Below are 17,267 nucleotides of genomic sequence, written 5' to 3'. Positions count from 1 at the left end.
AAGCAGGAAAGCATTTAGTCTCCCTTTGAAGTCTACAGACTCGTGTGTGTGTGTAGCGCTATTTGCCCACCGTTCAAATCCTGCTTTGCCAACTAGACATCTGAGTGTCCTTAGTTCCCATTGATGAAATGGCTCCCCTCCATTTCTTTCTGTTTAGGGGGCATGGATGGAATTGTTGTTGTTTAGTCGTTTAGTCGTGTCCGACTCTTCGTGACCCCATGGACCAGAGCACGCCAGGTACTCCTGTCTTCCACTGCCTCCCGCAGCTTGCTCAAACTCATGCTGGTAGCTTCGAGAGCACTATCCAACCATCTCGTCCTCTGCCGTCCCCTTCTCCTTGTGCCCACCATCTTTCCCAACATCAGGGTCTTTTCCAGGGAGTCTTGTCTTCTCATGAGGTGGCCAAAGTATTGGAGCCTCAGCTTCACGATCTGTCCTTCCAGTGAGCACTCAGGGCTGCTTTCCTTAAGAATGGATCGGTTTGATCTTCTTGCAGTCCATGGGACTCTCAAAAGTCTCCTCCAGCACCATAATTCAAAAGCATCAATTCTTCGGCGATCAGCCTTCTTTATGGTCCAGCTCTCACTTCCATACATCACTACTGGGAAAACCATAGCTTTAACTATAAGGACCTTATGGATGGAGTGAGGATCGCTAAATCCCCCCAGATTCCCGGATGCCCTAAGGAAGGAGGTGTCAAATTCTTGGCTCCGCTGGCAGCAATTTTGGCGGATGAAATGCCAAAATTGCTGCGAGTGTGTTGATGGAGGAAATGGCCAAACCAAACCAAACCAAAAACTTTCTCTGGAGTGATCGAGGGGCCTCTAGCGCCTGGCTGGAGATGGCTGAGGCAAGTCGGGCTACTCTCCCACGGACCCCTTTTCCTTCCCTCTCCCCCCTTCCCCCTTGATTCCCCCACCCCCATGTCCATGTCAAGCGATCGCCAATCCCAGGGCAGCAGGAGGGCGCAGGCGGAGAGGCGGTGATGGAGACGGGGGGAGGGGGTGCTCGGAGTCAGCGCTGCGTGATCGCTCGAAGCCCCTCCCGCCTGCTGGAAAAGCCATAAAAAACCTCGCCGAGGCGCGCAACCCCACACTGGAGAGCGGAGCCACTTCGAGAAGGAAGCGACGCCCAAACCACACTCCGGAGGAGCAGCACTGCCAGAGAACCTCAGCCACACACACGGTGAGTCCTCGTCTCCCCTCCCCACGCGTCATCTCACATCCCCATCTCCCTTGGTCTCCGTTTGTCCTGCTCCTCCTAAGTTTCCCAGGACGCTTCTCCTCTCCATCTGCTGAAAGCCCCCTCTTTAGGGTTTTAACTCGAGCTTTCCAATCTCATCGGTGCTTAAATCTGCGGAGATTTCCCCCCCCCCTTTCTGGGTTTCCCCTCTTTTCTCCACGCGTCAAAGATTTGACGTGTTTCCAAGGCTTCTTGCAACTTTTTCTCCGCGCGCTCCTCCTTCGCGTTAGAGTTCGCTCCGGGAGAAGGCTGCCAGCCTGCACCCACTTCCTTGGGAGTAAGCCCCGCTGGGATCCACGGGACTCACTTTTCAGTAGATCGGTGGATAGGGTTGTCCCACAGAATTCAATCAGTTCCAAGTCCTTAATGGCGCCCGTCGGTTTGAAAGTTCTCAGTCGCCATTCCTGGATTTTAAACAAATTCCTTTGTGAAAATAACTTTTTCCTTCCCACGTTTGCCTGCTTTTCAGGGATTGGAGTTCCCTTCCTATGGACACTGGCTGTTTGAGCCTTTTCACTGGGAAAGGTTATGATGAACCACTAGGAGGAACACGAAGGGTTGATCCGGGGCATAATAACATTGGGAGCCCATCAATTGTTGTCTATTGTCTTCTAGTTCAGTGGCAGAGCAAAACACCTGCTTTTGTCCACAATACTGAGCCAGAGGAACCAATAGTTCTTCCCCAGACTCCTTATTACAAACATAAACTCCCTTCTCCAAAGGAAAAAAAACTTGCCAGATCAGTGGGGTTTGTTCCTTTTTCTAAAGGAACCTTGGAGAAAGATTGTTGGGGTTTCCATGATGACTTATTATTTATTTATTTATAAGAGAGAATTTAAGAGAGACTATAAAATAAAACCAGAAAGTTGACTGAAGCAATGTACTTGGAGAAAGGATGCGAAAGCTGTTAAGCTTCCCAGATTTATTCTTTACTCAGCAGAAATGAAAGAACGACTTACGAACTCTGTAAAATCCTTTGGAGCTTTAATTAACAAACAAACGTACAACCAAAAGGAATGTCGTCTAATACTGATTCTAAATTTGGGAAATACAGGGCTGAATTTAGACTGCCTTGCTCTGACCTGCTCCCAGAACCCATTTTCAACACCACCATGATGCAGTCTTGGAGCATATCCTGAGTGATTAATTTTATTTAGCTATTTTAAAGATGTCTATGCCCCCTTCACTTTTTTTTTCCAGTGAGGGGCACAGTGCAGTCGGTTCAAACCATAAAACCTACAAACCACACTCATCTCTCCCCATTAAGAAACTACAACCAATTGGCACACTAGATGGTCACTTGGCTTGTTCTCCAAGCAGACCTAACTCCCAGCAAGTCTTGCTTTAGAAGAAATTTAGTCAAGGACAGACAATATTCCATAAATCAGAGTAGTTTTGCTAGTTGATGGGGTCTTCCGAATACAACAAGGGACCGGGGACCACTCATTTCACTGTCTTTCTGCCCCTGCCCCCAAAACAATGGTTAACGAGAAACATTTAATGTGATGCTTTCTGCCTTGCCTTGCCTTGCCTCACCCTTCCACCCGGCATCCTTCCCTGGTCTCCTACAGATGCAAGGGATGATGCGGTTGTGGCTGTCTGCGATGACGCTTGCCCTGTGCCTGCTGATCTGCCTGGGGACTCTGGCAGAAGCATATCCATCCAAACCGGACAGCCCTGGCGAGGATGCTCCTGCAGAAGACATGGCCAGATACTACTCGGCACTGAGGCATTACATCAACCTCATCACACGACAGAGGTAGGTGCCAAAAGGGGGCATCGCCACCGTCACTCTGGGCGGCAAGAGTGATGTCATGGCTAAGGACACCTACCACGGATCACAGATCCATTATACGACTGCCAGATGCGGTAGATTGTTAGCTCTTCATCGTGAGTTACGTCAGGGGTGGCTAACCTGTGCCCAACCCCAAATGTTGTTGCATCCTCGCTCCCATCAGTTCCCATCAGCATTGTCAGTGGTCAGGGATGATGGGAGTCGTCATCCAACGTGATACGGAGGACCATAGGTTAGCCATCCCTGATTTATAGCCTGCCCAAGTCCAGAATGTGCAATGCACATAGGAAGATCTACATATTTGAAGGGCTCCCAGCCTCATTCTAGTGCAGGCACCCCCAAACTCAGCCTTCCAAATGTTTTGGGACTACAACTCCCATCATCCCTAGCTAACAGGACCAGTGGTCAGGAATGATGGGAACTGTAGTCCCAAAACAGCTGGAGGGCCGAGTTTGGGGATGCCTGTTCTAGTGGCACACCCACTCATCCCGCATGGAAATATAAAAATGCAGCCTATCACTTATTTTTTACCTTGAATTGCTATTAGGTCCTACTTCGTTGTGTAGAAAGGCAATATTTATTATTATTATTATTATTATTATTATTATTATTACTACTACTACCATTGCACATTTGTCACTACTGCAGCACTATGGCAGGGCAAGCTGCACCTGGTGAACATCTTCCCTTTTACTCAACAATTAAATAAATGCATAGAATCCTACAACCTATAGCAATCTCAGGGGTGTTTGCATACTTGCTATTTGCTCATCCCTTTCCTTCTGGGAATCCAGATGTGGTTCATTCCTAACTGTTGTATTCATGCGTTTTTTCTATTATCACCCTAATCCTTCCTCGGTCCTAATAGTGATCATCTGTTGCAATTTAAGCAGACAGCTGTTCCTCATAGTTGCAATACAATAGTTCAGGTGCAAAGCAATGCTATTATTTCTCTCTCAGTGGATGTGCAGTTGGTGCTGCTGCTGATGACTGGGTAATCTCACCCCTCAAGGGGCAGCTGATGTTTCATTTTCACTTCATTTCACTTTTAATTTGTATACTGCCTTTCTATGTTGCTATACTCAAGGCAATTTACAAAAAAAACAAAAGATCACGCACTTTATGATAATTTGTTCCAATACAAAAAATGTCGTAATAAAAACACAATAAGCAACTTATATCAAATAAAGTAATATTCAATCAGAATATAAAAGTAGCCAATAAAAATAACTCTCAAAATACCAGCAAATAATAATGACACAGAAATCCACTCTTAACCATTACATTACATAATTACTAAACAATAATCAATAAAAATAACTGTGTCACAATGCACAAAACCCACCACAATACATATAAAACCATGTAAATATGTAAATGGATCAAATTGAGAAACAAAGACACACACTTTAAGAAATTATTTTTAACCTGGAGCTTCCCAGATGTTGTTGGACTACAACTCCCATCATCCCTGACCATTGGCCAAGCTAGAGAGGGCAGATGGGCGTTGAATTCGCACATCTGGAGAGCACCATATTGGCTACCCCTGGTGTTCACCATGGGAAGCAAAGCCTCTTCCAAACCGCTGTCATCTTCTAAAACTCCCCCTTCATTCCAGCCTAATGGAGGTATCTATAAATGTAAGGACTAGAAGGGTGACACTTGCTGCAGAAAGTGCAGGGCAGGATATTTGTTCCATACGTTCATAATTTGAATAAACAATCATAGGCTTGGACTGTTTAATGTTTCATGTGCAAAAAACACCATTTAGCAACCTCTCCGGGAAGCTGGTCACAAGAGAAATGCTTTCATTCATTCTCCAATGACACTTATTCCCTGCCTGTGTTCCTATAGTAGAGGAGCCTTATGCTGCCTTAGATCCAGCAGAAACTTGATCCATTCAAACAGTTCAAACGTTTTTGTTTAGGCAAGCAGTAGATTTAAAAAAAAAAAAAAAAAGGTTTTGTTTTTTTAAAAAACAACTTTGGATTATATATCCCTTTTTCTGATGTACTTATTGAACTACTTTGGATAAATTTTGTCTTATATTTTATAGTAATTAATGGTTTCATTGTTCTCCACTTTTAAAGCTTTTTTTTGTTTAAAAGTGCATTTTTTAAAAATGGAAGGAGAAGAAATTAAATATCTTCAGTTACAAGCCTTTAGAATGTGTGTATGATAAAGATTAGGCTGGAATATCCTTTTAGGAAAAGGGGAAAAAAGATTGCATCCTGGTCAATGGGAGAGAGATATTCTTCTATCGCATCAATTTCAGAGTTCAAATGAAAACTAAAATTTCGATTAATAATCTCTCCATTTGGATGCCCACAATAACTTAATTCAAATGGTTATTAGATGTTGTCCCATTTAGTCCCAGGAAGTGATTACAACACAGTCCAGGTTTGGTTCATGTCCTAATTGAGTTACTATTCAAACCAGAGGAGATAGTTTTAATTAGGTTGCCACTGGTTCTGTGCTCTCACAGTTGGGGGGGATTGAATTAGAAGGCAGAATGATCATTTCATCTTGTTAAAGACGCCTTAGCAAACTGGTAACTTAGTGTCTGTGCAATAAAATATGTCCCCCCTAAACCCCCCCCCCAGATGAAGAGCCCACTGGAAAGGCCTTTCATCAAAAGGAGTTTAATGGCATGTGCTCACAAGAATAAGTCTACCGTGTGAGCCAATGGATTTTAGATATAACAAGCACAATTTCCAGTAATCGTTGCAATTTTTTCAGGTATATTTACTATTGCCTGTATTCGCTCGTCCTTTTATTTTTATCACATCTCTCCATGTGTTCATACAAAGAGCAAGTCAGGATTGTTCTTCTGGACAATCCAGCCTTGTGTGAAATTCCAGCCCTTTGTAGGGTTTGGTACTTGAAGAGCTCCCCCCAAAAAGAGGAACAGATTGTGGTACTGTAAGAAAATTGCATATACGGTATGCCACACACTGGAATTGTGGGTGAGAGAGAAATTTGGTTCATATTTTAATGCAAATCTACCTGGTTCACATTTCCGAAAGCAACACGTGAATTGAAATGTAGCTATCCTTTGAAATGTGATTTTTAAAAAAAGGATTTTGCAATGCCAAAACACGTACCTGAAAATGAGTGTATTAAGTGAGAGTGTGCATAAACACGCATACGTTAGTGAAAAAGGCTAAAAAATTGCATTATATTAGGGAAAACTGCATACAAAAACGTCTATATTAGGAGAAAGGTACACTGAATGTGTTGACAAAAATATTTGCCAGACTGATGCAGAAATGTGGCGGACAGAACATAATAGTGGAAAAATTAGGAACACAGAGAAACTGAAATTGACCGATTTGTCCATCTCTGGCCAGAAGAGCCAGCTCCCCGTCCCTGTGTGTGTTGTCAAAAAAATGAGAAATGAAGGAAGAGAAAAGGAGCTAACTGTATTTCTTTATTAACTTGAAAAAGGAATACTGCACAGTATTTTAATACTAGATAAGGAACCATTCCTTAATAAGGAACAAATAGCAAAGCATTTAGAAGCGATGGAATAAGAGGTGTTCAACAGTGGCACTGACTCCCCTGGGACTCTCCTTCCTTGGAGATTTCTAAGCAGAGGTTGGATGGTCATTTGTCATGGATGCTTTAGTTGAGATTCCTGCATTGCAGGGGTTGAACCAGATGACCCTTAGGGTCCCTTCCAATGTTACAATTTTATGATTCAGATTAATTGATTCCACATCAAAGTGCCAGGCATAAGAAGAGGACGAAGTGGGAAAATGTGTTTCCACCAGTCAGTGGCGTAGCGTGGGTTGTCAGCACCCGGGGCAAGGCAAGTAATTTGCGCCCCCCCCGCTGCACTGTCCCTCCCCCAGATAGTCCCTCGCTCTCTCTCCGCACCGCACCGCACACCTGGCACCCTCCCCTCCACAGTGGGCGGCGACCCGGCGGCTCGGATCGGATTCGCACAGCCAGCACTGCAGTGAGAGAGAGTGAGTGAGCCAGGTAGGGGCAGAGAGCTGCGAGTGCGAGCGCCCCCCCTCCCGATGTTGCGCCCGGTGCGGCTGGCCCCCCCTGCACCCCCCACGCTACGCCACTGCCACCAGTATATTTTGTCTATTAGACCACTTCTACAGAAGACTTGGGGGGGGGGAATGCCTTTAGCTTACCGTTCACAATTTTTGCCGTATATAAATATTAATCCTGGATAGAAAACAGGCCGTTTTTTCAAGTGAAATGTACATTACAACCAGCATAAATTGTACATTTCCATTAAGGAACAATTGAAACAAAACCTGATTTAAGCCTTGCATGTGAAAAGGTTTTAAGAGAGGATGGAAGGTACCACTTTTCAACAAAGAACACCCATAAGGCAAACAAGAAACAAATGGGAATACCAAACCTCTGTCTGTTTCAAGCCCTCATCTCCTTTTGTAGAAGAAGACACAAGCTGTCTTGCTACGCAAAACAGGATCTCAGCCCTGTGCCCCTCTGTTCCTTTGATAGGATCCAAGTGAACAGGCTACAAGGTTTGGGGCTTTGTAGAAAAAAGGAGAGCAAAGGTGGATGTGACTGATGTTTGCCAAATTGTGCATAGCGTAGGGAAAGCAGAATGGGAGACATTTTTCTTCCTCTCACATAATGAACAGCCCAGATCACTCAACGAAGCTGAATGCTGAAAGACTGAGGGCATAGTTGAGCTATGGAATTCATTGCCACAAGATGCAGTGATGGCTGCCAACTTTGATGGCTTAAAAAAAAGGCACTTGGAAAACTTCAGGAGGTGGGGGGCGGGATCAGGCTCTCAATGGTGACTAACCATGATGGCTATATACCGCCTTCAGTGTTGAAGGTGGTATCGTGATGACAGGATCCTGAGTGGGAGAGTGCCACTCCGCTCAAGCCCTGCTTATGGGCTTCCCATGGGTGTTTGGTTGGTAGATGCGAAAGCAGATTGCTGGACTTGATGGGCCTCTGGTCTGATTCATCTCTCATCTGAGTGTTTCCCACAGTGGGAGATGATTCAACAGAGAGAGGGGAGAAGCTGGCTTTCCAACCATCCTCTGTGCCTTGTTTGGTTTCTAAGAATCACCTATACAGGCTTAGGGCTGTAGTGTTTGAGGAACAGCCAGACCAGCAACATACAGAAATTGTCAGGAGTTCAGCCTACACTCGAGTAGGACCCTGGCAGAGATACATGCCCGACTGGCATGTTCTCTCCCTCCTGGTCTTTCGTTCGGGAGCTTCAAAAGCTTTCTTCAGCCCAAACATCACGGCGACCGATGCCTACCGACACTGGCACACTTAGGGATCTGCAGAGTTTGCGCATCATGCGTGACAGACCTCAGCAACTCAGCATTTTGGCTAATCTATTTTATTTACATATAAACACACACGGAGCACTGCAACATGGCTCCCTCCCTCTCTAGCATCAGACAGCAAAGAGAAAAAGAACAAAGGACATCAGTCCCACTTCACGGAACACAGTAATACAAACATCCTGTCTCCGTCACTTCCCACTCTATGGAGTCAAAACATATACCGTGAAAGACAACAATCCCATGACTGCAGCCATGGAGCAGGAATTCTAACAGAAATAACCCATTTAATCCCCATAATGCAGGGCCTTCTGGTGTGTACATTGTGAACGTACCGTCTGAGAGATTTCTATGTGCCAAATATCTTACACCATGAGAAAGATCTCAAAAGCGTTTCTTACGACATAACATTCAAACACCCCTTACCAGCAACAAGAAGAGTGTGTGTGTGTTGGTCCCCCCCCCAAAAAAAACCCACACTGGTAGATTTTTGCAGCTCAAAAGCTTTGCTTTCAGCCCAGCCCACAGCTTCTTCCTTCTCCCCATGTGACATGGCTCAGCAGCACTCTAGCAGTTCATGAAACTCCAGCAGTGCCTGTCAGTGATGTTAGATTTGTGATGTCGGCTGCGTTCACACCACACATTCGAGGCCTATTTAAAGCACATGTTTTCTGCAACATAATGTATATTTGTGTGTTGCGACATGCATTTTTGTGCTCCCTCCCTCCTGATATATGCACAATCTTGTGCCTGTCTTTGGGTTGGAGAACTGCACCATAACATTCAGAGGAGAGAACATAAGAAGACCCTGCTGGAGTAGGCCAATGGCCCATCTAGCCCCACATCCTTTTCACACAGTGGCCAGTCAAATGCCTGTGAGAAGCTCCCAGGCAAGATCCACTTCTGTGGTTTCCAGCAACTGGAATTTAGAAACTTTGCTGTCTCAGACAGTGTGAATTGCATAGTGAAGCGAACCAAAATTTGCCCCGATCCCTGGCAATTGTTCCACAAATAACATGACCACCTGAATCCACCTCTAGCAAAAGCATCTTGCCACCATTGGTTCTTCTTGGAAAACTGAACTAGAGATCAAAACAGTCTTTGGCTGCCACCCTAAGCAGCTACGTACCTCGGAGGAGTAAACCCCATGGAATTCCATAGGACTTCCTTCTGAGTCAACAGACATAGGGCTGGTTAGGGTTATTCACTCATGAGATGATATAAAAAAACCCCCAACAACCCACAGGCAAAGGTAGGTTTCCAGTTTGTTCTTTTAAAAATAGTTCCATAAGACGCCTTGTTGAACCAGACAGAGAGCCTGCTTGGTAGTGGCGCCCGCCCTGTGGAAGGCCCTCCCTTTAGATGTCAAGGAAATAAACGACTATCTGACTTTTAGAAGACATCTGAAGGCAGCCCTGTTTAGGGAAGCTTTTAATGTTTGATGTTGTTGCTTTTTTATTATTGTTATTGGTGTTTTGTTGAGAGCTGCCCACAGTGGCTGGGAAAACCCAGCCAGATGGGTGGGGTATAAATAATACATTATTATTATTATTAGGTTTTTTTAAAAAATACCTCATGGTGAGGGGGAATTCTAGAGAACACATCTGTTTTGGGACTGCAAGATGCAACCTAACAAATGAACCAAGTCTCATGGTATTAGAGCTGATTTTCTCCTTTTAAATTGGGGTCCTGGTTTATGGCATTCAAGCAAGAGTGGGTGGCAATTTTGCTTGAATTCCATTATATTTAATGCAGCTGAATCTCCTCTTTATTGTGAAAGACATCATCCAGAAGTACTATTAATTGACATCAACGAGGGTTTTGGCTTATAATGGGCAGCAGGATCAGAGTCTTAATTTGGTAAACTAATATAAAAAGCCCAGGCATTTTCCTTAAGGATATTAACTCATTCTATCGCTGAAGCTCTGGCCATGTCTCAATTCACTGGAGAAAGGAAGCAGAAGCAAGCCTCAGATCATTTGGGGCTGGAGAACATTTGAGTTTAGCATTATGCTTCATTAAATTATTGTATGGGTGGTTGATTAAAGCAGCTGGTTCTCTTCAGATTCTTCACTTCAGAAATGCTTTGTCTGTATGGCATAAAGAAATCTCATTGGCTAAATGCAAAAGGGAATGCCTTTGTTATAGTGGAGCTAGTATGTACAATTGCAATGGGGAAAATGAGTTTTTTAAAAATAATAATACTGAAAATAGGTTATTGGAAGCGCAGCAAGAAGACTTATTATACTGAGTCAGACCACTGGTCCCTGTGGTTCAGTATTATCTGCTACCCAGACGGACAGTGGCTCTTCACGGTTTCAGATATAAGCTTCCCACTGGCTGCAGGAGCTTTCTGCGTTAAAGCAGAAACCGTGTTGGATGTTCGGCTTCTGGAAAATGTTCACAAACAGGAACACTTACTTCCGGGTTTGTGGTGTTCGGGAGCTGATTTGTTCGGCAACTATGCCATTCAGGAACGAAGGTACCACTGTAGGTCTTTTTGAGCCCTACCTAGCAAAGTTGGGGATTGGATCTAGGACGTTTTTCAAGCAGTGCATGTGCCCTATCACTGAGCTATGGGTCTTCCTGTGGCATTAACATGGTCGTGTCCATCAATGGTCAAATGAGACAAGCAAGGGATGTTTATCACCATCTTGTCCTGTTTTCGAGCTTCCGAGGATTTTCTGACTGGGATATTTTTTTAAAATCCTCTGGAGACAGTTTGTTGGGCTTAGTTAGACTTTGTTCTACAGTACCATGGGAATTCTAATACAGTGGTACCTCCGGATGCAGATGGGATCTGTTCTGGAGGTCCAGTCGGATCCCAAGGTTTCCACAACCTGAGGACCACTTTGCGCATTCGCGCACAGCAAAACCTGATGAAATAATTTCGGGTTTGCCGCTTTCACATCCCGAAGTTTACGTAACCGAAGGTACCACTGTACATGTTTAATAAATTGTACTTCTGCCCTCTCAGGTATGCCACACTATATCCCCCCTCCAAAGTCTAGAGGGTTTTAAAATTATGTCTTTCAGCCTCTGCTCCCTCTCTGGAAAATAGGAACTTTGGTTTCTGTAAGGCTGAATGATATATGGCATACATATTACTTTTAGTAAAGGTAAAGGTAAAGGTACCCCTGCCCGTACGGGCCAGTCTTGACAGACTCTAGGGTTGTGCGCCCATCTCACTCAAAACCTAACCTGGTTAGAGAAAAGTAACACACTCAAAACCTAACCTGGCTCCCTCCCTCCCAGGCTTGTTGTGAGGAAGATGGAATTATGTGAGGGAAGGATGGGTTTGGGGTTTTTTTAACGCAACAAATAAAACAGGGCAAATATGTTCTAATAGAAGTGAGCAATAGCTCAGTTGGTTAGAGCATGGTGCTGATAATGCCAAGGTTGCAGGTTTGATACAATACGATAATCTTTATTGTCATTGTCCCATATAAAGGTAAAGGTAAAGGTACCCCTGCCCATATGGGCCAGTCTTGACAGACTCTAGGGTTGTGCGCCCATCTCACTCAAAGAGGCCGGGGGCCTGCGCTGTCCGAAGACACTTCCAGGTCACGTGGCCAGCGTGACATCGCTGCTCTGGCGAGCCAGAGCCGCACACGGAAACGCCATTTACCTTCCCACTAGTAAGCGGTCCCTATTTATCTACTTGCACTCGGAGGTGCTTTCGAACTGCTAGGTTGGCAGGCGCTGGGACCGAACAACGGGAGCGCACCCCGCCGCGGGGATTAGAACCGCCGACCTTTCGATCGGCAAGCCCTAGGCGCTGAGGCTTTAACCCACAGCGCCACCCGCGTCCCTCACAGAACAACAAAATTGAAAAAATCAACACCAGTCATTCAAAAACCAACAAGCCTGCTATCCCAGCCTGGTTAACCCCCTAAAAACTCTGATACCCCATAATTAAATACAATATACTCCCGCAGAGACTACCTTACACTGCGTTTAGAACCAAAATCATGTTTGGATAAAAACTGTTTCTCAGGCAGCTAGTCCTAGTCTTTATAGCCCTGTACCTTCTTCCAGAAGGCAGAAGCTGAAAGAGATCATTTCCAGGGTGCATACCATCCTATTCTCATATGGGACAGCTGCATATTCCTTCACTGCAGGGGGTTGGACTAGATGATCCTCAGGGTCCCTTCCAACTCTACAGTTCTATGATTTTGAAGCAGCTGCTTCACGCAGCCACTGCTGGAAAGTGGAGAACAGCTGCAAGATGGTGGAGGAGCTGGGAGAGTCACGTGCAGGGCCAGCCCAAGACATTTTGGCACCGGGGAGAACCACAGAATGCCACTCCCTTCCCCTGCCAGTTTAGTAAGAGGGAGGCGATGGCGTTGAAGAAAGTTTGCTTTATCCGTGAAAAGTACAAAGCCAGCCTTCTGAATGCAACTCCCAACACTCTTCGCAGTCTGTATTCCTCACACAATGAAGCACACAAAAGTCAAGGTGTAGTGTTTTGTGCCCTCTGGAAATTTCAAGCAGTTACATTTTTTAGCATTCTGATTGTTATGTACTAAGGTTTATTGTGAATTTTATCTGCGTGAGTTAGATGCTTTCAGTTTTTTCCTCTGTCTGTGTCACGTCTTTGAACCAAGTGTCCCTTGTTGAATAAGGTATTGTCTTTTTTTTTTTAAAAAAAAATACCTCTCTTTTACCCATCACTCCCGCACTAAAAAATAAATAAATTCAGCTCTATAGGGGATTAGACCAAGAAAATTGATAAGTGGTTTTAGTCAGTGCTTTTTTTCTAGAAATATAAGTGCTGGTACTTACCATGAAGTTGTTACAGTAAGTGCTACACTTTTAACCAGTGCTTTTCATCTCAAAAAAAAAAAAAAAAAAGGTGCCAGTACGGCGTACCCTTGAATACGCCCTGAAAAAAAGCACTGTTTTTTAGTAATGCATGACTTCTCTTCTGCACAGTACCCAATGCATTGTTAGCAAGCTAAAATAGCTGCCCCACCAGCCAGTGCAATTCAAAGAAGCAAAACTCAAATTAGTTGACTTGCACTAACTCTTTAGCCATGCTCACCACACCAGGATAACAACAAAACTGAAAGTGCAGATTATTGGAACCAACTTGATAACAGCTTGTGACTTGTGGGGAAGGGTGGAGAAGAAAGCACAAGAGTTCAATGCTACGGCTATTGCTGTGGCTTCACCCCACCAGATGATCCTCTTCTGGTCTAGCAACATCTGGGTGGGCATCTGCTCTGCGGTCTCAGTCAGGGGTCTTTCACATTGGTTGCTACCTGTGGGGATGCCAGGGAGATGCCTACAAGCAGCAGATGTGCTTCTGCCACAGAACTATGGCCTTATGTGTGTTCACACTGCATTATATGGGAAATTTGAGGAAAGTGCTGTGTGGTTGAAGCACCAGATAACACATTTGACTGGTTTAATCCTTGTCATGTTTTTACATTGAAATGTTTCAACTCAATCTGTTTTTAAGATACTTCTTTTTAAAAAACAAAACTGCTTTAACAGGTATGGGAAGCGATCCAGCCCAGAGACACTGCTCTCCGACCTCTTGTTGAGAGAAAGCACAGAAAATATTCCTAGATCTAGGTATGTATAAAAGTCTTTTTGTGATCATTATTATCACTGAGTTGCTTAAGCCCTTGCTCTAAACTACCAACCCTTCTTTTTGTAATTTTTTTTTTTAAAAAATTGAACAAATAAGAGGTTAATTTTTACTTTGCACATTCTAGAACCGTATCCAGTTCTGGACCCCTGCTTTAAAGCTAAAGGGCGGGGAGGGGAGGGAGTTACTATAGAATTTGTTGAAGTTTACATTCAAAAAATTTTACATGCCAAAAGCTTTACATAAATCTTCATCAATGTGAGACCAAATAGGAGGATCATGATGAGGAGGGAGAAAGGTTGTTTTCTGCTGCTCCAGAGAAGCGGACACGGAGCAATGGATCCAAACTACAAGAAAGAAGATTCCACCTAAACATTAGGAAGAACTTCCTGACAGTAAGAGCTGTTCGACAGTGGAATTTGCTGCCAAGGAGTGTGGTGGAGTCTCCTTCTTTGGAGGTCTTTAAGCAGAGGCTTGACAACCATATGTCAGGAGTGCTCTGATGGTGTTTCCTGCTTCGCAGGGGGTTGGACTTGATGGCCCTTGTGGTCTCTTCCAACTCTATGATTCTATGATTCTATGAATTACCCCACCCACAATGCTTCTCCCCCAACAACCATGAATGCCTGTAGGGAATCGTGACTTTCCATGCATAGTTCTTTGCACAAGGGTTCTCCAAGATCTAGAAGCACAGGGTTCCAGATCTCTGGGAAGCCTTCATGCATACAACATATACATGCGATGGTCTCCACCCTATGTACGACCAAGCTGTACACACAGTTGTTGAGGAAGGGGGTCTACTCAACATGACCTCACTCCTTGCTCCTATGTCAGGCATAGGCAAACTCGGCCCTCCAGATGCTTTGGAACTACAACTCCCATCATCCCTAGCTAACAGGACCAGTGGTCATGGGTGATGGGAACTGTAGTCTCAAAACTTCTGGAGGGCCGAGTTTGCCTATGCCTGTCCTATGTTGACAAACAGTGAACCAAATAATGTCAGAGTAGAGCTATAGATACGAGAGATTCTGCAATTGTGGTACAAACGTACAGAGTGTTACACGAAGAACTGGGCTTTAATGAATTGCAAATATCTTCTGTCTCCCCCCCTCTCTCTGAATATAATTTCATCCAAGCCATCATGCATCTACCTTATTCAAACAGGATGATGTTCTGCCAAAGCTAAGCCAGTGGGTTCAATGGCTGAGAGCTAAGCAAGTGCTCAAGAATTCTGTGAAAAACGCATGTTTAAAATTGGTTGAATTTGATTAACTTAAGTCCATTGGTTTCAATGGGTCTACACTAAGGAAGACTTAGTCAGATGCCAGCCAGTAGTGAGACTCACTTCAGAGCAAGGAACAATCCGTTATAATATAATTAAACAGTTTTTACTCCATCTACTGCAACTTGCAAATAATCAAACTTTAAAGGCAAAACTAGAATACTACACACACACGGAATCCAATTTTCAACACATTGTTAACAAAATAATGTGATTATCTGCAACACAGAGAGAAATAAGTCTAGTCACCAATTAATATGGTGAGCAATGCTATGTTCTATTGGTCTTTTGATTTCAAATACATTTGTTGTTTTTTGTTATTTGTGTTGCTGACTTCTATTTTTATTACTTTTTTTCTTTTGCTGTTGGAAAGCCACTTTAGATGGGAATTGCCCTGAGAAGTGGCCTATGAATATTTTTAAGTAAATTAAAGATAAAAAAGTAAGCTCCCAGGTGCATTTCAACCTTGTGGTCTTCTTCAATGGTATATAAAGCAATGATTTTACTGGATTGGTTGCATTACAGTAGGATTAAATTCAGACGCCTAAATCAGAGTGGAGGACTCTCCTTTCCAGGAAGAAGGCACATGATATATATGGGCAGGCAATGTGTCTTCCATGCCTTCCTAGGAAATTAACACCAGAGCCTTCAGACACTCGGCTCATCCTGTGTTGAATAGCATCCTCCTCTGTGAAGGTTCTTCTTGGGCTCCTCATCCATCTGTCCCTGCATCCAACAAAGCCATTGTGTGAGCAAAACATCTCCCCCTCACACCACAGAACTTCTTCTCCCTCTGTGTGCTACTGGACCCCAGGTGCTCTGGGTACTTCCCAAATCTACCAGAACAGATTCAGGGCAGTGCATGTGGGAGGGTGGAGAAGGAAGAGAAGTTCTGTGGTGCAAGCAGAAATTGGTCTGCTCCAGTGGCGTAGCGTGGGTTGTCAGCACCCGGGGCAAGGCAAGTAATTTGCGCCCCCTAACCCGTGGATTTGTGCCCCCTAACCCATGGATTTGCGCCCCCTAACCCTAACCCCCAGATGTTGCATCCGGTGCGGCCGCCCCCCCTGCACCCCCCACGCTACGCCACTGGTCTGCTCGTGCAAGGATTTCACTGGATTCAACCTAGAACGTTCTTAAAATAAAACTATTATTTTCATTATTCGGTGTACAAATCTCACTTCTAACCCTCCTTGTCTATGAATTGTGTTGCACTTGGTGCATATGTCTTTGAGTGAACTTATAGTAGCCCTGAAAAACAGTTTAAATATTTCTATTCTCTCACTGACCACCAGGATATGTTTTTCTCTGTGCTACAGGTACGAAGATCCTTCCATGTGGTGATGGGAATGAACCATCTTCAGTATTTTTCCTAGTTTTCACTTCATGTCCCATTGCTAAGAAGACCAGCTGGGAGTATCACACCCGCCAAATGCATGCAGCCATCGTACTGAATTCTGTAGTGTTCTCCCTTCCTTCTCCTTGTACATACATTTGTTTAAATAAATTACTTGTGCACTCCAAATGGTAACATTTTAAATGTGTGTGTCAAAAAAAGGCCCATGATAATGGGCAAGGGTTTCTTTTTTTTAAAGCTATTAAAACTGAGTTACAACCTCTTAACTGTCTCAAGTAGCATGAACAACAATCAGAGTACCAACTTCAGTACAGTAGTTGTAAAAAGTGACATTTGTTTGACATTTTTTCTGGCCTTGGGACTCACTTTTAATATTTATTTTATAGAACATTATTTGTTCCATTACAATTATTGCCCATGATGCAACTGAGATAAAAAATAAAAATAAAAAAATGTGGAAAGTGCATATTTTATTAATCAGTGTGCAGAATATTATTTATTGCTTTGACAAATCTCTTAATATTGATAGCATTTTTAGAGGACAGAAACTTTCCCTGAGCCAGTAAATTAGACTATCAAAACCAATTTGAAAAAGTGCTCTAAACCTATTGCTGCTTTGTTTTGAAAAAAAGAACCCTTATTTTTTATTTAAGATAACAGAAGGATGAGTTTAGAAAAGATTTGTGTTGCTCAAAGCAGTG

General features: G+C 43.9%; 1 protein-coding gene across 1 annotated transcript; it reads left to right on the top strand.

Annotated features, from left to right (window-relative positions):
• Nucleotides 1-1,063: 1,063 nt before the first annotated feature.
• On the top strand, nucleotides 1,064-17,043 carry NPY (neuropeptide Y). The gene is made up of 4 exons (XM_083405275.1): nucleotides 1,064-1,185; nucleotides 2,814-3,001; nucleotides 13,834-13,914; nucleotides 16,529-17,043. The coding sequence occupies exons 2-4, from the start codon at nucleotides 2,814-2,816 to the stop codon at nucleotides 16,551-16,553; spliced, it is 294 nt and encodes a 97-aa protein (XP_083261401.1). The 5' UTR covers nucleotides 1,064-1,185; the 3' UTR covers nucleotides 16,554-17,043.
• Nucleotides 17,044-17,267: the final 224 nt, after the last annotated feature.

Source organism: Podarcis tiliguerta, assembly GCF_965153285.1.
Source record: "Podarcis tiliguerta genome assembly, chromosome: 12".
Taxonomy (NCBI): Eukaryota; Metazoa; Chordata; class Lepidosauria; order Squamata; family Lacertidae; genus Podarcis; species Podarcis tiliguerta.
This window is presented reverse-complemented; position numbering and strand designations above follow the sequence as displayed.

Bases quoted from the DNA above. Each gene is read 5' to 3' on its own strand.
- NPY (XM_083405275.1), top strand. From the start codon at position 2,814: ATGCAAGGGATGATGCGGTTGTGGCTGTCTGCGATGACGCTTGCCCTG. The intron at 3,002-13,833 runs GTAGGTGCCAAA...CTGCTTTAACAG, and splicing joins AACCTCATCACACGACAGAG to GTATGGGAAGCGATCCAGCC. The intron at 13,915-16,528 runs GTATGTATAAAA...TCTGTGCTACAG, and splicing joins GAAAATATTCCTAGATCTAG to GTACGAAGATCCTTCCATGT.